This window comes from Bremia lactucae, linkage group LG9 (assembly GCF_004359215.1).
Source record: "Bremia lactucae strain SF5 linkage group LG9, whole genome shotgun sequence".
Taxonomy (NCBI): Eukaryota; Oomycota; class Peronosporomycetes; order Peronosporales; family Peronosporaceae; genus Bremia; species Bremia lactucae.
The window spans coordinates 300,797-316,870 of record NC_090618.1 but is presented as its reverse complement, the minus strand read 5'-3'; the positions used below and the strand labels follow the sequence as shown (position 1 = coordinate 316,870).

At 46.1% G+C, this 16,074-nt stretch overlaps 1 protein-coding gene across 1 annotated transcript; it reads left to right on the top strand.

The window, feature by feature from the left end:
• Positions 1 to 12,330: 12,330 nt before the first annotated feature.
• CCR75_003177 (uncharacterized protein) lies at positions 12,331 to 12,708 on the top strand (the record flags this gene model as incomplete). Its single annotated transcript, XM_067961274.1, has 1 exon — positions 12,331 to 12,708. The coding sequence occupies one exon, from the start codon at positions 12,331 to 12,333 to the stop codon at positions 12,706 to 12,708; it is 378 nt and encodes a 125-aa protein (XP_067821921.1).
• Positions 12,709 to 16,074: the final 3,366 nt, after the last annotated feature.

Sequence of the window (16,074 nt, the reverse complement as noted above, 5' to 3'; positions counted from 1 at the left end):
TTAAAAGCATGAAAATCTGGTTCGTGACCACAAGAACCTTTTAGAGATTCTTGACAAGGGTGGTCAGATCCGTCCTCGGAAGAAACCGCGTACTGATCGTACGGGCGGAGCCGACCAACGTAAAACGTAGAATGCGTTCGCATCCTACGTGGCAATTCTATTGTGTATGCATTGCCTCTGCGATGCAGTACACAGAATGGCGCAATGAACTTGGTTAGTAGTTTACTGTTACCCACATTAGTGATTACACGCTTAGGTAAGTTTACCGTGAGAGTAGTACTAGGTCATTAAATTTAAAATGAAAGAACATTTGCTCTTCCATATTTGTCTGCGTTCCGTTTCTGACGGTCCACTGCGTTAGCAATGGAATCCTGAACAAAACGGATTATTGATTCTCGAGTTAGCAGAAATTCTTCTGCTGACTCATTTGCTCTGTCTTTTTCAGTACGCTTTGTGCGCACTGCCATGAGATCTTTATCATTCGATGTCGTTGCTTCGACATCGACATCGCTCGCATCGTTGGTAACTTTGACGCGTGATAGCATGAGCCAGAAGTGGTTTTGCTCGTGCGAGTCCACCTCCCCCCTTAAAGTAGAGGGTCCCTCTAATTGGGTGGGTATACGTGGATGGCGTAAGCCATTCACGAAGATCGGTGTATGCGTTGTAGACGCCTGCACCGAATTGTTGATCGCGAATTCGACCAACGGTAATAACTCGCTCCAATTCGGATACGATTGGACGTAACCTCGAAGTATCTCTTCGAGGACGCGATTTACGCGTTCCGTCTGACCATCCGTCTCTAAATGATCAAAGTTGACATAGTTAGCCGTGTTCCGAGAGATCGGAACACGGATTGCTCAAACTCCGCCGTGAACTGTGGATCTCTATCCGAGACCAGTTCACAGAATAACCCGTGAAGTTTCACTACCGTGTCGATGAAGACACGGGCACAGCCCAGAGCCGTAATCGACTCTGGTACTGCAGCAACATGTGCCATCTTGCTGAATCTGTCTACAAAAACAAGGGTTCCGTTGTTTTTGTGATCGGCTTCGAAAAATCCGAAGACGAAGTCCATAGATACGGACTACCAACATTCTGCCGGAAGTGCTAGAGGTTGAAAAGGTGTATGGGATGAAGGGCTAGGCTTCACTCGTTGACATACCTCGCAAGCACGAATAAACTTGCGCACGAACTGATACTGGCGAGCCAGTGATAGTCGTGGACATCGACATCGTGGACGTGAGAAAACTTATCTCTCTTAATGTGAGATAAGTTTTTCGCGTCCACGATGCCCACTCGTTGGTGCATCGTGACACTCATACATGATGTGCAAGCGCAAATTATTGTGAGTTGGGACGACGACATGGGAGTGTCGCCGGCAACAGCTGTGTAATACATTAAGCCGTTGCGTGTTGTGTATCGATCGGATGATGATCGATATAAGCCGGTATCTCTTTCAAATATTTATCGGATGCATTCACCAGATGATCCTTTAAACGCAGAAGGTCCTTATCTTCCGCGTAGGCTTTCTTTATGTCATCGAACAAGGTTGATGGTTGAACACTTGAAATGAGTGTTGCAACAGTAGGATTATTTTCACTGTTGGAATGCGTAGCCGGCTTGAAATCGGGTCGGCGTGATAACGCATCAGCGACAACATTAAGTCGTCCTGGTTTATAATCCACGGAGGGCTTTTACTCCGCGAAGATGAATAGTCGCCGCCGTGCTGGATTTGGATGACAAATTTGACGTCATGCTAGATTTGCCTTGGCTCAGAAAATTTGATCCATCAGCTAGCAGCATGGATCCGTAACGAAGCCTGCCACTTGTTCATCAGATGGACATCTGATGATCGTCTTCGAGCGTTTACAAGCGTGTGGATACACTACCAGCGTGTGCGATGACCTCGCTTGTGGTACGGTCATTAGTACGACTGCACAAGATCACAGTGTGATTACAAATCACACTGTAGAGTCAGCTGCCGGCGGCTGTGCGAATGCACAGACAGCGCCGAAGGTCCACCATTCGAACAAGTCGAGTGGATTCAGACATGTAGGTACGCCTAGCAGGCGACAATCAACAATATACCGGCTGTCTAAAAAGGGACAACACGATGTTCCTAGGTCGAGTACAGAGTCGACCGTAGCGGACCCGACTGTATTAGCGCGATCACAGTCGGAAGACGTTGAGGGAATAAGACCTCATTTACTTGATGAAAAATATTCCTAAATAATAAATGCTGAAGTGATTAGACTTCAGCATTCCTAAGGAATAATCCCTCGGCAGCCTGTGGATAAATCCCAAGAAAAAACCGAGACATTGAATGTCTTAGTTAATGACGGATTAAGAGAAGGCGCTTATACTCTTGATCTGTATGCCTCCGAAGTTAACTTCGGAGAAAAGTCAATTACCAACCCTAGAGCCTAAGCAGTTCTTGAGAGATCTGCATAGTGGTAGAACCAAGCAGATCTGCGTACTCGTCACAGAGAACGTATACGTAACTGATATTCGGTCATCGGTAATTTTTGCAGTTAACGAACCGGTTCTCAGCAGCTCATCGATGGACGAAAGTGTCTTCGACGTGAAGACTCGGATTGAGAGATATACTACTCAATCCTGGGAGTCACTTAGGACAAATACTTTATACAAGGATTTCATTAAATTCAGGAATGTATTCTCTGAAACAATTCCATGTAAGTTGCCTAAGGATAAAGGCCCAATACATGAGATCGAGCTCAAACCGGGCTCAAAGTACTGTGTCATGAAACAGTAGCCACTGCCACGTGAACAAGTACTTGCGATCGATAAATTCTTTATCGATCGAGTTAAAGCGGGCCATGTGAGGGAATAACCTCTCCACATAGCTCTCCGACCTTCTGTGTGCGGAAGGCTACCGTAGGGTGGCGGATAATGCACGCATTCAATAAACTGAATGCTGCAACGGTACCGCCTTAAACGCCGATACCTAGAAAAGACGTAATCATAGATGGTATGTCTAAAAGTACCATCTTTTTGTCTATGAATCTGATGGATAGATTATATCAGATCTTTATGCGTGAACGGGCCATCCTGTACACAGCAGTGAGCACTCCCAGTAGGATGCTCTGAAAATGGCTAGTAATGACAGGGGCTTATTAACGCCCCTGCAATATTCAAGGTATGCGTAACGAATCTGTTGAGACCGGTTGGAGAATTCGCACCGAATTACTTTGACGATATATTCGTCCATAGCCGGGACATGGACGGAAAGACGGACGAGGAAGTTCATAAAACTCACATTCGTCAGGTTTTTACACTTATGCGAAATCATAAGTTGTAGGCAATTCTCAAGAAGTGTATATACGCTGCAAGCAAAATACCACTTCTTGGGTGCATCGTCGAGAAACACGGTCCGAAAAGATTAAGGCAATTACCGACTAACCAGTTCCAGTCGATATAAAGGGACTTAGAAAGTTCCTTGGGCTAGTGGCGTACTTGCACAAGTACTCAAGAACTAGCCGAGATGACAGTTCATCTCTCTCGTCTCTTAAAAAAACGAGAAATGGTTATGGAACGCTGATTGTCAGCGATTCGTTGAAGGTATCAGGCAAAGCTTGATGCAATCGCCCATCTTGGCGATTGCAGATTAAGATAGACCATTCCATGCGTTCTGTGACGCCAGCGATTTCGCAATCGGCTGTGCGTTAATGTACAACGATACAGACGGTGCGGAGCGCGTCGTCTGTTACCAATCACGTCAGCTGCAACCAGCTGAACGCAATTATCCAGTGCACGACAAGGAAATCCTTGCCATGAGATATGCACTGGCTAAATTAGAGTGAAATCATCATCGTACTATAAGTCTCTTAACGTGTAGTGGAATTTCACTGCGCGTTTCATTACTGTTATCGATGCGCCTGTCGCTAGACGCACCGTCATCCTCGTTGGAGGGATGTCGCGCTCAACATAGTTGAGCCCACGACCCTCTAGCGACTGGCGACGAATAATTTATTCGACGGCCCACAGTCCACTAGGGCTCTAAGTCACAAATCATTTCTCACTTTTAACTTCAAGTTGATGAGGGATACCTCATCGCCAGGTGTAGAGACACATAATGACTGTGTGTCTGAAGCAACTTTCGTCAAGCGATTTGCAAATTCTCTTTAGGTTGCGGGATCTGTAGGGCGTTGCACCCCTACTGACCCCGACAGTTTTTTTGGCGCTCCGCCTCGTTGTTGCGATTTCGCAACAACGTCGAACCCGCGAACGTTACCCTTTCCGGCATTTGGTCTATAATTTCGTTCAGTACCTATCGGTACTGGGCGTGGGGCACTACACTCATGAGCGTAGTTTGTCCTAACTTTGACAGTGATTGCAAAAATGCAATCGCTTATCGTTCGAAAAGCGAGGTTTCTCGCTGTTGACATAAGAGAGGTCCATAGATTCTGGACCTCCAAGCTCGTGTCATCTTGGTGGACGATACGATGACGAACTAGCTTGACTCTGTCGCAATTTAAAGTCGTCCTGTTCCGCAACGGATATTGTTTCTTCAAGCGTATCCAGTTCCAACCGGAGCAGGTGGGTCTTCACGGGACCAACCGTAAGACCTTGCACGAACACTGTTATCAACGAGTGTTCATGGACTGGAATGTTTGTGATACAACTCGCGAAAAGTCGTATATGCTGGGAATAAGCGTGAACATCAGGCTTGCCTTGCTTGAGTTTCAGATGCTTTGAACGAGCTCTGAACTCAGCCCTTGGAAATTCAAACATCTGTTTGAGCCGGGCTTTAAAATCCTCTAGCAACTTAAAGACATATAGTTCGCGCAACTTAAGGCCTAGTGCCCAGTTTTGGCACGACCTGCCAAATTTGACTGAGCAAATGCGACTTGTATTTGCTTGTCGACGACGTGGCGAGCCCTTACGACATCGTCCAGCTCGACAAATTACTTTAAGAGGGAGTCTTCTTCGACTGCGCTATACTTAGAAATGTCAATCTTTAAAATTTTGGGACGACGCGTGTGCGTTATCCCAGATACAGGGGTCTGTACTTTGTTGTAACCTCAACAGTTCTGCCTGTTGAGAGCCTTGATGATTAAGCAAGATTCAGCCATCGCCAAGTTCATGTTGTATGAACTTTGCGATGGCTGAATGGAGAGCATCTCTGTCCAAATTGGACAGCATGGCCAAGATGGCATAGTTCCCTACGTTCGAACTTATTCGTTCGACCGCACTCGTTTCTATGTCACTTAGAAAGGAGTAGCCATCAAGCGAAACGTGATGCCTATTTCCATTATCATCTAACATGTTCATGTTAGAGGATAGAACTGTGGTCCTTGGACGGACTACAAAGTGAAATTGGGTGTAACGGGTGTTGGTATTGCACCGCTAAGAATTGAAGGTAACATGGTTTGGAGCTAATGTAATTTGCTCAAGTGGTTAAGACGTGGGGATTAACGTTCTACCAACTTGGCGCAAGTTCAAATCCGACAATGGTAAAGTTTAAAACCAGCATCTGGTGTTTAAGGTTCACAGGGCTTCGCTCCCCCGAAGTCACGTCACCTGTCATCTTTTATATTTCGTCTTTAGGTTATCATTTGTAAGAACTGTTTTTACTTAGCGTAATTACCGACCTGCTTGGACCAATCAATGAGAGTAAGAAAATGAGTGGAGCAGAGTAATGTTAGACAAATTAAACTCAATAAATATCACTTCGGATTTTGTCCTCTACTCCACAGTTATCTACTCAACAGGTTAACAGCCGCACAAGCTATGACGACCAAGCGCACCGAAGTCCTCCTGGGAAGTGGCAATTACTTCCACTGGGAGTACAACATGAGAATGACGCTCGCCAGGAAGGGTCTGCTTGCTCATGTTCAAGTTGTCAAGCCGGAGAACGAAATCACGGAGACGTGGCTAACGAACGACGCAAAGGCGCTGGGTATCATTGCGCAGGGCGTCGAGCTGCAGCATTAGACGAAGATCAGGACGGCTACGTGCGCCATGGAGGCGTGGGCATTCTACAACCGTACTACTCTTCACAACCGTGTCACGATGACACGTCGACTTCATGATTTCAAGATGGAGGACGATTCCACGATGGCGGCGCACCTAGATGCGTTTGACGAGCTCGTGGTGGGTCTTCAGACGATGGGAGAGCCAGTGGACGAGGCGCGTCAGATGGTCGTGCTACTGAGCAGCCTTCCGTCTGAATAAGAGCTGATTACGTCCATTATGGAGAACTCCAAGGACATCACGCTGATTGAGATCAAGGAAAAGCTGCTGAAGGAGCATGAACGTCAGCTGAAGAAGGAGACAACGGAAAAAGCATTCCGAGCGATTGGGAGCGCTGGACGGTTCAAATGAGGTCGAGCGCATGGACGAAAGAGGAACGATTTACACAAGAACAGTGGTGGATTCAGGGGCAAGTGTTTTAAGTGTGACCAGGTTGCTCATATGCAACGGGACTGCCCGGTCAAAAGAGGCAACACTAGCGACGACGCCGTGTTTGCTGTAAGCGAGGATCACCTCACCGGATGGCTGATTGACAGTGGTGCGACATCGCACATGACACCACACTGTGAAGACCATTTCGACTTTCAAGGAATTGTTTCGAGCATCGAAGTTACGATTGCAAACGGAAAGAAACTTCATGCTGCTGGGAAAGGTACTGTCAAGCATTGCGGAACGGCCGGTAGACGCATCAAGATGATAGAAGTGCTTTACATTCCTGGACTTGACAGGCGATTGCTCTCGGTAGGGAAGCTTGCTGAGAATGGTCTTACCATGAAGTTTCAGCGTTCTACATGCGTCACCAGAAGCACGACCTGTGCGATTGCGTCAGGCAAGAAGGTTGGCAAGGCGTACATGCTAGAGTGCGAGCAAGAACAGGCTTGTTTTGTGGAGTATGCCGGGACTGACAGTCAGTGGGAGCTATGGCACGCTCGCATGGGACACTGCAGTGAGAGCGCTATGGTGAAGACACAGCGGGCTGCAAACGGTATACCAACCGTAAACCGTACAACCAAGACATTGTGTGGTGGTTTCTCAAAAGGGATGCATACAATTGAAACTTTCCCGTCACGATCGGTGACGAAGACTTCGCATGTGCTCGAACTCGTACACACTGATGTGATGGGTCCAATGAGAATGCTATCAAAGGGTGGTGCGAGGTACATTCTGACTTTCGTGGATGATTTTTCAAGATACGTCGCCGTATACTTTTTAAAACAGAAGAGTGAGGTGGCCAACAAGATAAAGGAGTTCAAGGCATTCTACGAGAACCAATGGGGAGAACGCTTGAAGTGTCTGCGCTCAGACAATGGAACAGAGTTCGTGAATAAGACGGTTGCGGAATTGTGCAGACGGAACGGAATTATGCATCAGCGTACCGTACCGTACAGCCCACAGCAGAACGGTGTTGCGGAACGCATGAACCGTACTATTATGGAGAAGGCACGCAGCATGCTGCACTACAAAGGTGTATCGACGGAGTGGTGGGCGGAACCTGTGAGCACGGCTGTGTACTTGATCAACCGCTCTACGAACACAGAGCGCTTGAATATGACGCCGTACGAGGTTGGTTTCAAGGTGAAGCCACCAATGGAACACTTGCGAGTGTTCGGATCCGAGGGTTCCGCTCACGTCAACGACGCGAAGCGTACGAAACTCGAGCCCAAGAGCTACAGGTGTATGTTTCTTGGATACGCTGAAAGCACAAAGGGATATCGTGTTTATGACCTGGATGCTTCAAAGGTCAAAGTGTCGCGCTCGGTGAAGCTAGACGAGCGTGAAGTGGGAGGAATATATGAGTCACCCTCGTCGCAACCTCACACGACGATCATACACGCGACCAAAGACGCTGACGATAGAGCGGTTCCGACGCGAATGGAACAAGTACCGATTTTAGATGAGCCGATGGAGGGCATTGAGGAATCCGTTCCGGATGCTGAGATGAACGAGGCAGAAGAGGAGCAGAGCATTGTAATGTTACCGCCATTGCCGAACAGTCCAGAGCTTATCGGCCGTGAGATTGCACCATACCGCTCTCAGCCGCAAGCGTACCAAGAAGAACGACTTTCACCCAGAAGCGGAACGATCACGACGAATTCGTGAGCCGGCACTTCTGCTACAAAACGAGTCGATTTATGATGAACATCTTCAGTCAAACGAGTCGATTTATGATGAACATCTTCAGTCGGAAAGGGGGGTAGTGACGGTCCGCCGTCTCCAAAGCGTGCTCGTATCGATGAAGGCGGACTCATCGCGGAAGCTGTTATGGCGTATGTGGCAAACATTGATGACGCCGTGGATGTGCCAACGACGTACGCGGAGGCAATATCCAGCCACGAATCTGATGAGTGGCGAAAAGCAATGGAAGCAGAGGTATGTTCTCACCAACATAACGCTACATGGAGACTGGTACCGCGCGGAGCGTCTACGCGTACCATTGGCTGTCGCTGGGTGTTCGCCAAGAAGCGTGACGAAAACGGTCGCATGATTCGCTACAAGGCACGCTTGGTAGCGAAAGGTTATAAGCAAAAGTACGGTGTGGACTTCTTTGAGACGTATTCGCCGGTGGTGAACATGAACTCAATTCGGGTGGTTCTAGCGGTGTGTGTGGCGTTGCAGTACGTCATGGAACAGTTAGACGCGGATACAGCGTTCCTGAATAGTGAACTTATGGACCGGGTCTACATGGAGTTCCCAAACGGTTTTAAGAACGCTGATGGCCAAGTGTGTCTACTGAACAAGGCTATATACGGTTTGAAGCAGGCAGCAAGCGCGTGGAACAAGACCATTCATCATGTTTTCCTGAAGAACGGTTTTAAAGGTGTGGAGTAGACCAGTGCGTATACGTCAAGTATTCTAAAAGCGGTTTCGTGTACGTGTGTCTGTACGTCGACGACGTGATTATCGCAGCCAAGACGAGCGTTGAGATTCGTAAAGTGAATAATGCTCTTAAAGCCGCCTTCAAGATGAAGGAGCTTGGTGAAGCAAAGTTTATTTGAGGGATGGAGATCGATCATGACCTAAGGGCACGTACGCTTATGATCAAGCAGACACGGTACATTGACGACGTTGCAAAACGATTCGGCCAGGAGAATGCCAAGTCTGTGGACAATCCGTGCGCTTCGGGTTTGAAGCTGTCAAAGGAACAATCACCTAGAACGGATTCAGAGCGTGCTGAGATGCGGTCGAGACCTTACCGCTCTCTCATCGGGTGTCTTCTTTATATCACGACGTGTACGCGCCCGGATGTCGCTTTCGTGGTGACACAGCTATCAAGATTTCTGGAAAATCCGGGGTTGCTGCATTGGAAGGCTGCATTTCGCGTGCTTCGATACCTGAAGACGACTCGCGAGCATGGTATTCTGTATGAAGGTGGTACGGAAACGGTCACGGTTGAAGCATACTCCGACGCTGACTGGGGAACTAACATCGACAACAGGCGTTCCGTGTCAGGCATCATGGTGATTATGGGGAACGCCCCGGTAGTGTTTAAGTCCAATTTTCAGAGGACTGTTGCGCTAAGCTCTGCTGAGGCGGAGTACATGGCGCTGAGTTTGTGTGTGCAGGAGGTGCTATGGATGCGTGGAATGCTTAAGGACATGGGGTACGAACAAAGGAACGCTACGCAGATATAGGAGGACTACCAAGGAGCGATCGCGTTGGCCAAAAACGCTGGCTACAGCTCAAGGACGAAGCATATTGATATCAAGCACCTCTTCACACGCGAGAACGTGGAGAACGGAAAGGTTCAAGTCGACTACGTGGACCCCAAGAACCAATTGGCCGACTTGTTGACGAAGGCGCTTGGAACGAAGACACTCAAGTTCCTATGCGAGAAGAGTGGTATCAAGAAAAAGGTTGCCATGCATCAGCGGTGAGTGGGAGTGTTGGTATTGCACCGCTAAGAGTTGAAGGTAACATGGTTTGGAGCCAATGTAATTTGCTCAAGTGGTAAAGACGTGGGAGATAACGTTCTACCAACTTGGCGCGAGTTCAATTCCGACAATGGTAAAGTTGAAAACTGGTATCTGGTGTTTAAGGTTCACTAGGGCTTCGCTCCCCCGAAGTCACATCCCCTTTCTCCTTTATATTTCGTCTTTAGGTTATCATTTGTAAGAACTGTTTTTACTTAGCGTAATTACCGACCTGCTTGGACCAATCAATGAGGGTAAGAAAATGAGTGGAGCAGAGTAATGTTAGACAAATTAACTCAATAAATATCACTTCGGATTCTGTCCTCTACTCCACAGTTATCTGCTCAACAACGGGGCACCGCCGACTTATACTGCTCAGCACAAGTCCACTTCGCACTTTTTCAGTGCGAGGTGCCTCACGTCACTTCACGTTCACTAGTACGTGTAGAGAAAGACTCTCTTCAAAACACTTGCTTTAACGAGGATTAAAAGAAAATTGTATCTAATATAATTAAGTTCCTTTGTTTCTCTCTATTTAATACTAGCTTAATTATAAAAAATACAAAACATGCAATAAAGTCTTATCTGTCTCTCTAATTTGCACGCGTCCAGCGCTGACTGGACCGCGGAGAATGTAGATATAATGGCCTAGATCTACCAATGGATAAGCCTTTCACATATTACAACGTAAAGTGAAACTCTTCAAATATTAATCACCTTTTAGATGATATACTAATTAACAACCTTTAAGTGTTAATTTCATGCAACGATACACCCTGTTTTATTATAGGTCTAGACTAAGGCCTAAGAATAGAGAAAAAGTAAAACAATATACAAATATTTAATTTCCTACGTAACGATCTTCTATCTACTACTAAACTTTATATATTAATAATTAATTAAGTATGGCGCCCCCTTGCGCACCGCACAATCGTATCTTATAACGATTGGCGAGGTTGATTTCGACTAAATCAACGAATCAATTGAGCTAATGTCTTATTGCAATAATATTACCAATTTTGGTAATTTTGTAATTATTTAAGTCAAAATTAATAAAGATAATAATTTTGGGTTTCTTTATTTATTTCCTCTCTTTTATAGGATATTTGACTATCTATCGGGACACCCCGTATCACTTCTCGCTACAATGTTGCTTTTCTGCGTATGTTACTAGCTTAAATACTTCTTAGCATTGATGCTACTCTTGTGTCAGATTCGTCTTGCGCAATTTGATTGAATTATTAAGTTTTCTGTAGAGAAGATTAAAAAAAATAACCAGTGCGAAAGCCAAGTCTTTGTCGAAAGCGCATAATCGCGACATTGAGCACAATACTACACACTTCATCGCGGGAATTACAAGGTAGCTCTATTATGCCGGATTAGCTAATTGGGATAGAACATTTTCGCTAGCTTGTAGGCATTAATAGTTTCGTATAGTGTACAATCAGGTAATGCCGCAGCATGCACAACAAAGCAATAGTGGCGAATGAATGGTAATATGGCCACGTGGTCCGACCTGGATTAGGGCTTCTTTCGTATTTTACAAAAATAAACGAAGGTAAATGATGCATAAGAAACCAAACCTTCCAGTATTACAGTATCGGCGACCCACTAGAAACATGTCGTCGCTACATCAAGGCGAACTCACTTGCCTTTTGACAAGAAGCAATAAGTCCCATTTCCATTAGGATACGTCATCGTCCAGAGTAGCGTACTTTGCGGTGCGCGGAGACCGGTGAGAGGCATTAAATTGGTTGCAGTGTCGCCTGTTTTTAACGGAGCGAGAGCACGTCTAATGAATTAGTTAATGCCACCTATACATCATTCGTCGTGCCCAAGAGCATCTTAGCCGCGCTTAAATAATCGATTTTTGTCAATTGCGTGAAGGTGAAATAGAGTTTCAAGTTTTGCTTGGACTGAATCTATTCGTACTAGGGTAGGGCTGGCGATGGGATCAGGTGCCTCCACGTTAAAAAATAGATAACGAATTGTCCCAAGGCACACGTTTACGAAACGTGTGTCGTAAGGTTTTCGAGAATGAAGCAAGCGGGAACGTTGGGCACAAGGAAAATGTATTTGTCTTGCTCTCTCTAAGAAAGGACGAGCGACGAAATTATACAATCTACCACGATATAAAAATCTTGGCCTGAACAGCGTAGCGCAAAACGAGTCGCGACCCACTGCTTTCATAATCATCTAGATAAATAAATTGTTTTGTTGCTATACGTTCTCTAACCTGCCGCTGGCTGGTCTCTTGCTCGCTCACCATCCCAAGACCAACCCCTATGTTTTAATCCAAGGCTGATTCCAGCATCGTCCATTCTGCAATTCGATTCGTAAAGGATACCACTCAGCAATATTAAAACCCTATATTCACGTGCTCATCTTCAGGTCGGGACAGCTCCTACAGCGCTTGTAGTTAAAAATGCAATACGTCAAGACAATTTCCTTTATCGCATTATTATGCGTGGCATCCGTTACCGCTCAAGTTAGGCTCCAGAACCAGGAGCAAAAGGAGGGGCTGCAAACCACCGATCGCTTTGAAGGCGAGTCAGGCGGGAACTTTTCTAACGTTGAGAAAGGCTTTGAAGTGGCGCAGGTCAATTTTGCCACTAGCGACACGAGTGAAGAGATCGGAGAGAACAAGACCCCAGGGTCAAACACAGTACTTATCGTGGCAGCAGTCGGCGCCTGTGCGTGCGTCGGCGTACTGGGTGTGGTGCTCATGAAGCGACGGAAGGGAAGCGAAAAGAAGCTATCCGGTGACATCTTTACCATCGACGATAAGAATTCGGTGCTTTAGAGGTATTTGGCCTCGAGGAGTTGTCTCTCGTTTGTCTGCACATGCACGCGTAGAGGCTATGTCTTATTACATTTGATAACAAATAATTAAGTTTTAAAGGAAGCGTGGTAATATTGCTGCTTGCTAGTACAATTGTTTGCGATCTTCCTCAAGCGTAGTGAACACTCTCGCCAAGACGAAGCCGATTAAATGAAAACTGACAGTTATGAAATAGAAGTACATTTGTGCTTCGTTCCATTTGCTTCCGCGTGACAAGAGCCTTTTTTAGTGCTGATGCATAAAGAATAAGCTTATATTTAAATTCTAATGTGCTGTATAGAAGAAACCCCTGCTATTTATTGGGTTAAAATGTAATGGGGCACACATCGGTTGGAGAACCGTTGTTGCGGTACATTTACTTTATAATGTGGTCGCCGCCAGATTTATATCTGGCGGCCGAAATCTATTTTAATAGCTGGGGTACGATTATAAATTATATAGTCAAATTAAGTGCAGTTCTGCCTTCCAAAGGCTTGCGCATTAATCTGTAAGGAATAGAAGCCTTTCTAAGTTATATACTCTTGGGCACTAGTTGCCACTTGGTTCTACGAATTCCTAAATCCCTTCAGCTAGGATTCATCAAGCTCTAAAAGCTTGTACGACTCTCTGAGTTGTTAAACCCATTAGTTCCATAAATTAAGCGACTCTCTGAGTCTAAAAGTCTTCCTCTGACGTTGGGAGCGAGGTCGCTCCGCTAAACCTGGTAGCACTTGTAGTCAATCTACGCCTGAGTCTTTACGAGACTAATTTCTCACCGAAATGGAAGAGATTCCAGAGCTTTCAGAGACGCAACGCGCAGCTTACGACAAGTTCAAAACTTTACTTGGGCTTGAACACATGGAATTCGTTATCTTCTTTGGACCAGACGTCCTGCATGCAAGACTTGAAGCCTTCATGCGATATGAGACCTCCCTGATCGGCCAGGTACAAGATCACTTAGCGGCATCTATGCCAACCCTATACATCTCTTACCTGCTTCAGAGCCAAAGGCTCGCCCTCGAACTGTCAATCTGAAGATATTTGAGGGAAAAGAAGGGGAAAATCTCCCTTTTTAGATTAAGCAGATGGAAATGTCCATTGATTCTGCCTTGCTCTTAACAGAACGGCAAAAGGTGGCTATAGTCAAATTTTAACTCAGAGGAAGAGCCATGGAGTAAGCACTATCGTGCAGTATGCTCATTAATGACGCTTTCCCTTCATCGGATTCGCTGAAACAGCAAATGACAAGTATGTTTGCGCCGCCTGATCAGGCTTTTCACATACGAGCTTGGCTCCTAGCGACAAGACACAGGGTGAACGAGCCCTAGGGACTGTCCAGGAGTTGAGAACTATCATTTAATATATGCGATGCAAGAAGCAATTGTCGTAAAAATGTTAAAGGGGTTTCAATGAGGGCCTTGCCCAGACGGAATTATTCCGATCTCATTCTGGTACTTCTTAAGAGGCAGCGCTACGCGCTGAGTCCGACTTTAAGACAGCGCGCGTTAGCACGCCTGCTTACCCATGTTAACTAAATCTCGTTGAGGAAGGAGACGAGGATTTTCAAGCTGGAACAGCATAAGAACATCCGTACATGTTAAATGTGCGGAAGCACGACACGTACAATGACGTCCGACCTACCCCTTACGAAATACGCGTAATGCTCGAAGAGCACCAATTCCGACCTATACCAGAAATCTGGTACTGTGCGGGAAAGCGTCGATACCCAGGAGGTGCGGCCGTCCTACTGGGGAAGACCTAGGCTCTGTTCAACCTTTAGGGAGTGACAGTAAACAGGACCTAGCCCCAATTAGCTCGGTACGCAATGGCACGGAGCGTGAGTGCAAGCGTGACTTGTTAGTCGCTCAAGCAACTGTGAAGGGCTTTGATAAGCCATGGTCAATTTTAATTGACTCCGGAGCATCTTGCAATTATGCTCGACATTTTCCTTTGAAAGAAGTCAACAATACGTTGAGGCGCTCAAAGTGAATGAAGGTGATACAATTACTGTTCGCTTAGCGACTGGGACTCGTGTCACTGTTCCTAAAGTTCTATTGAACTTATGCAATCAGTTTTTGGACTTTGACAGTATGGAACTTGTCTCGTCCTTGATCTGGATTCGTGATATGATCTCATCCTTGGTATGACCTGATTTGAACGCCATAAGCCATGGATCGACTGGAGGTCTAAGGCCTTCTTAGTCGCCACACGCAATGTTTCTAGCAAAGTTTTGGAGAGTCATGAACCCACCTTTGCTAGACAACAAAAGCGCTATTGGCGCGGATCATTGACTGAGTCTGTTAGTGTTTTTGACATTAAAATGTCTGAGCTAATAAACTTTAATGTTGAAAACATTTGAGCCCGACTCAGAAGAAGGAAGTGAAACGGCACGTAGTTTGTCGAGTGACACTCGTTGTAAATACGATTCACTGAATGCTGAAAGCATTGTTAGCCTAAGGCCGAGTCATCAAGGGTGTAATCTCCCTAAGATACGTGGAGTGGCACGTCTAAGTCCACCGAGTGTGGTCGGCCGAGGTGGCACCATACTGATTGTCACTAGTGACACTTTTGGCGGTTCGCCAGGACCTCAAGGGTGAAATATCCCTGAGATACGTGGAGTGGTACGTCTAAGTCCACCGAGTGTGGTCGGCCGAGGTGGCACCATACTGAGTGTCAATAATGACACTACTGAAGTTTCGTCAGGGCATTTTGGATCAAAACCTTTTAATGCACGCGAAGCGACACAAAAACGTTCGCTGGATAAGGAAGTTAAGTTACCTTACTTCTGTCGGATGTCGAGTTTAGACACCATGCCTGATGTAGAACCAATACAGGCTGGGAAATTCGGGAACGTGAATGTTTCAACCTCTATGAGGCGTATTGTTTCTACTCCAAGACAGGGGGACGCGAAGCGTTTATACCCTCACAAAGTGGTACGAGTGAGCAATTACACACGTTTGTAAATTGTGTAACTGACAACAATAAGGTAGAAGTTAGCCTTGCGTTTATCCCTTCGATACGTGCTCTTTCAAAGCTAGACGAAATGTCTATTGATGAGTGCGGCCGAGCGTTAAAGGCTGGCGACTTATCCAAGGCGGTGATTATTTGCCCCGATATTGAGTTAAACTCATTGTCATTTCTGGACAGAGCTGTCCTGGATGACGGTAACGCTGTAGTTAGTGCGCGGAGTGAGTCATCGATCCATACATCCTAGGAATCTATTTTAATCCTTAGTAAATGACCTCCAAGATAAGGTATGTACCAATCCTCTATCTATTTTACCTCCGAATAGCGGTATTTGTCATGAGATTGACTTGGTTCTTGGAACCGAATACTGTGTCCCACGAC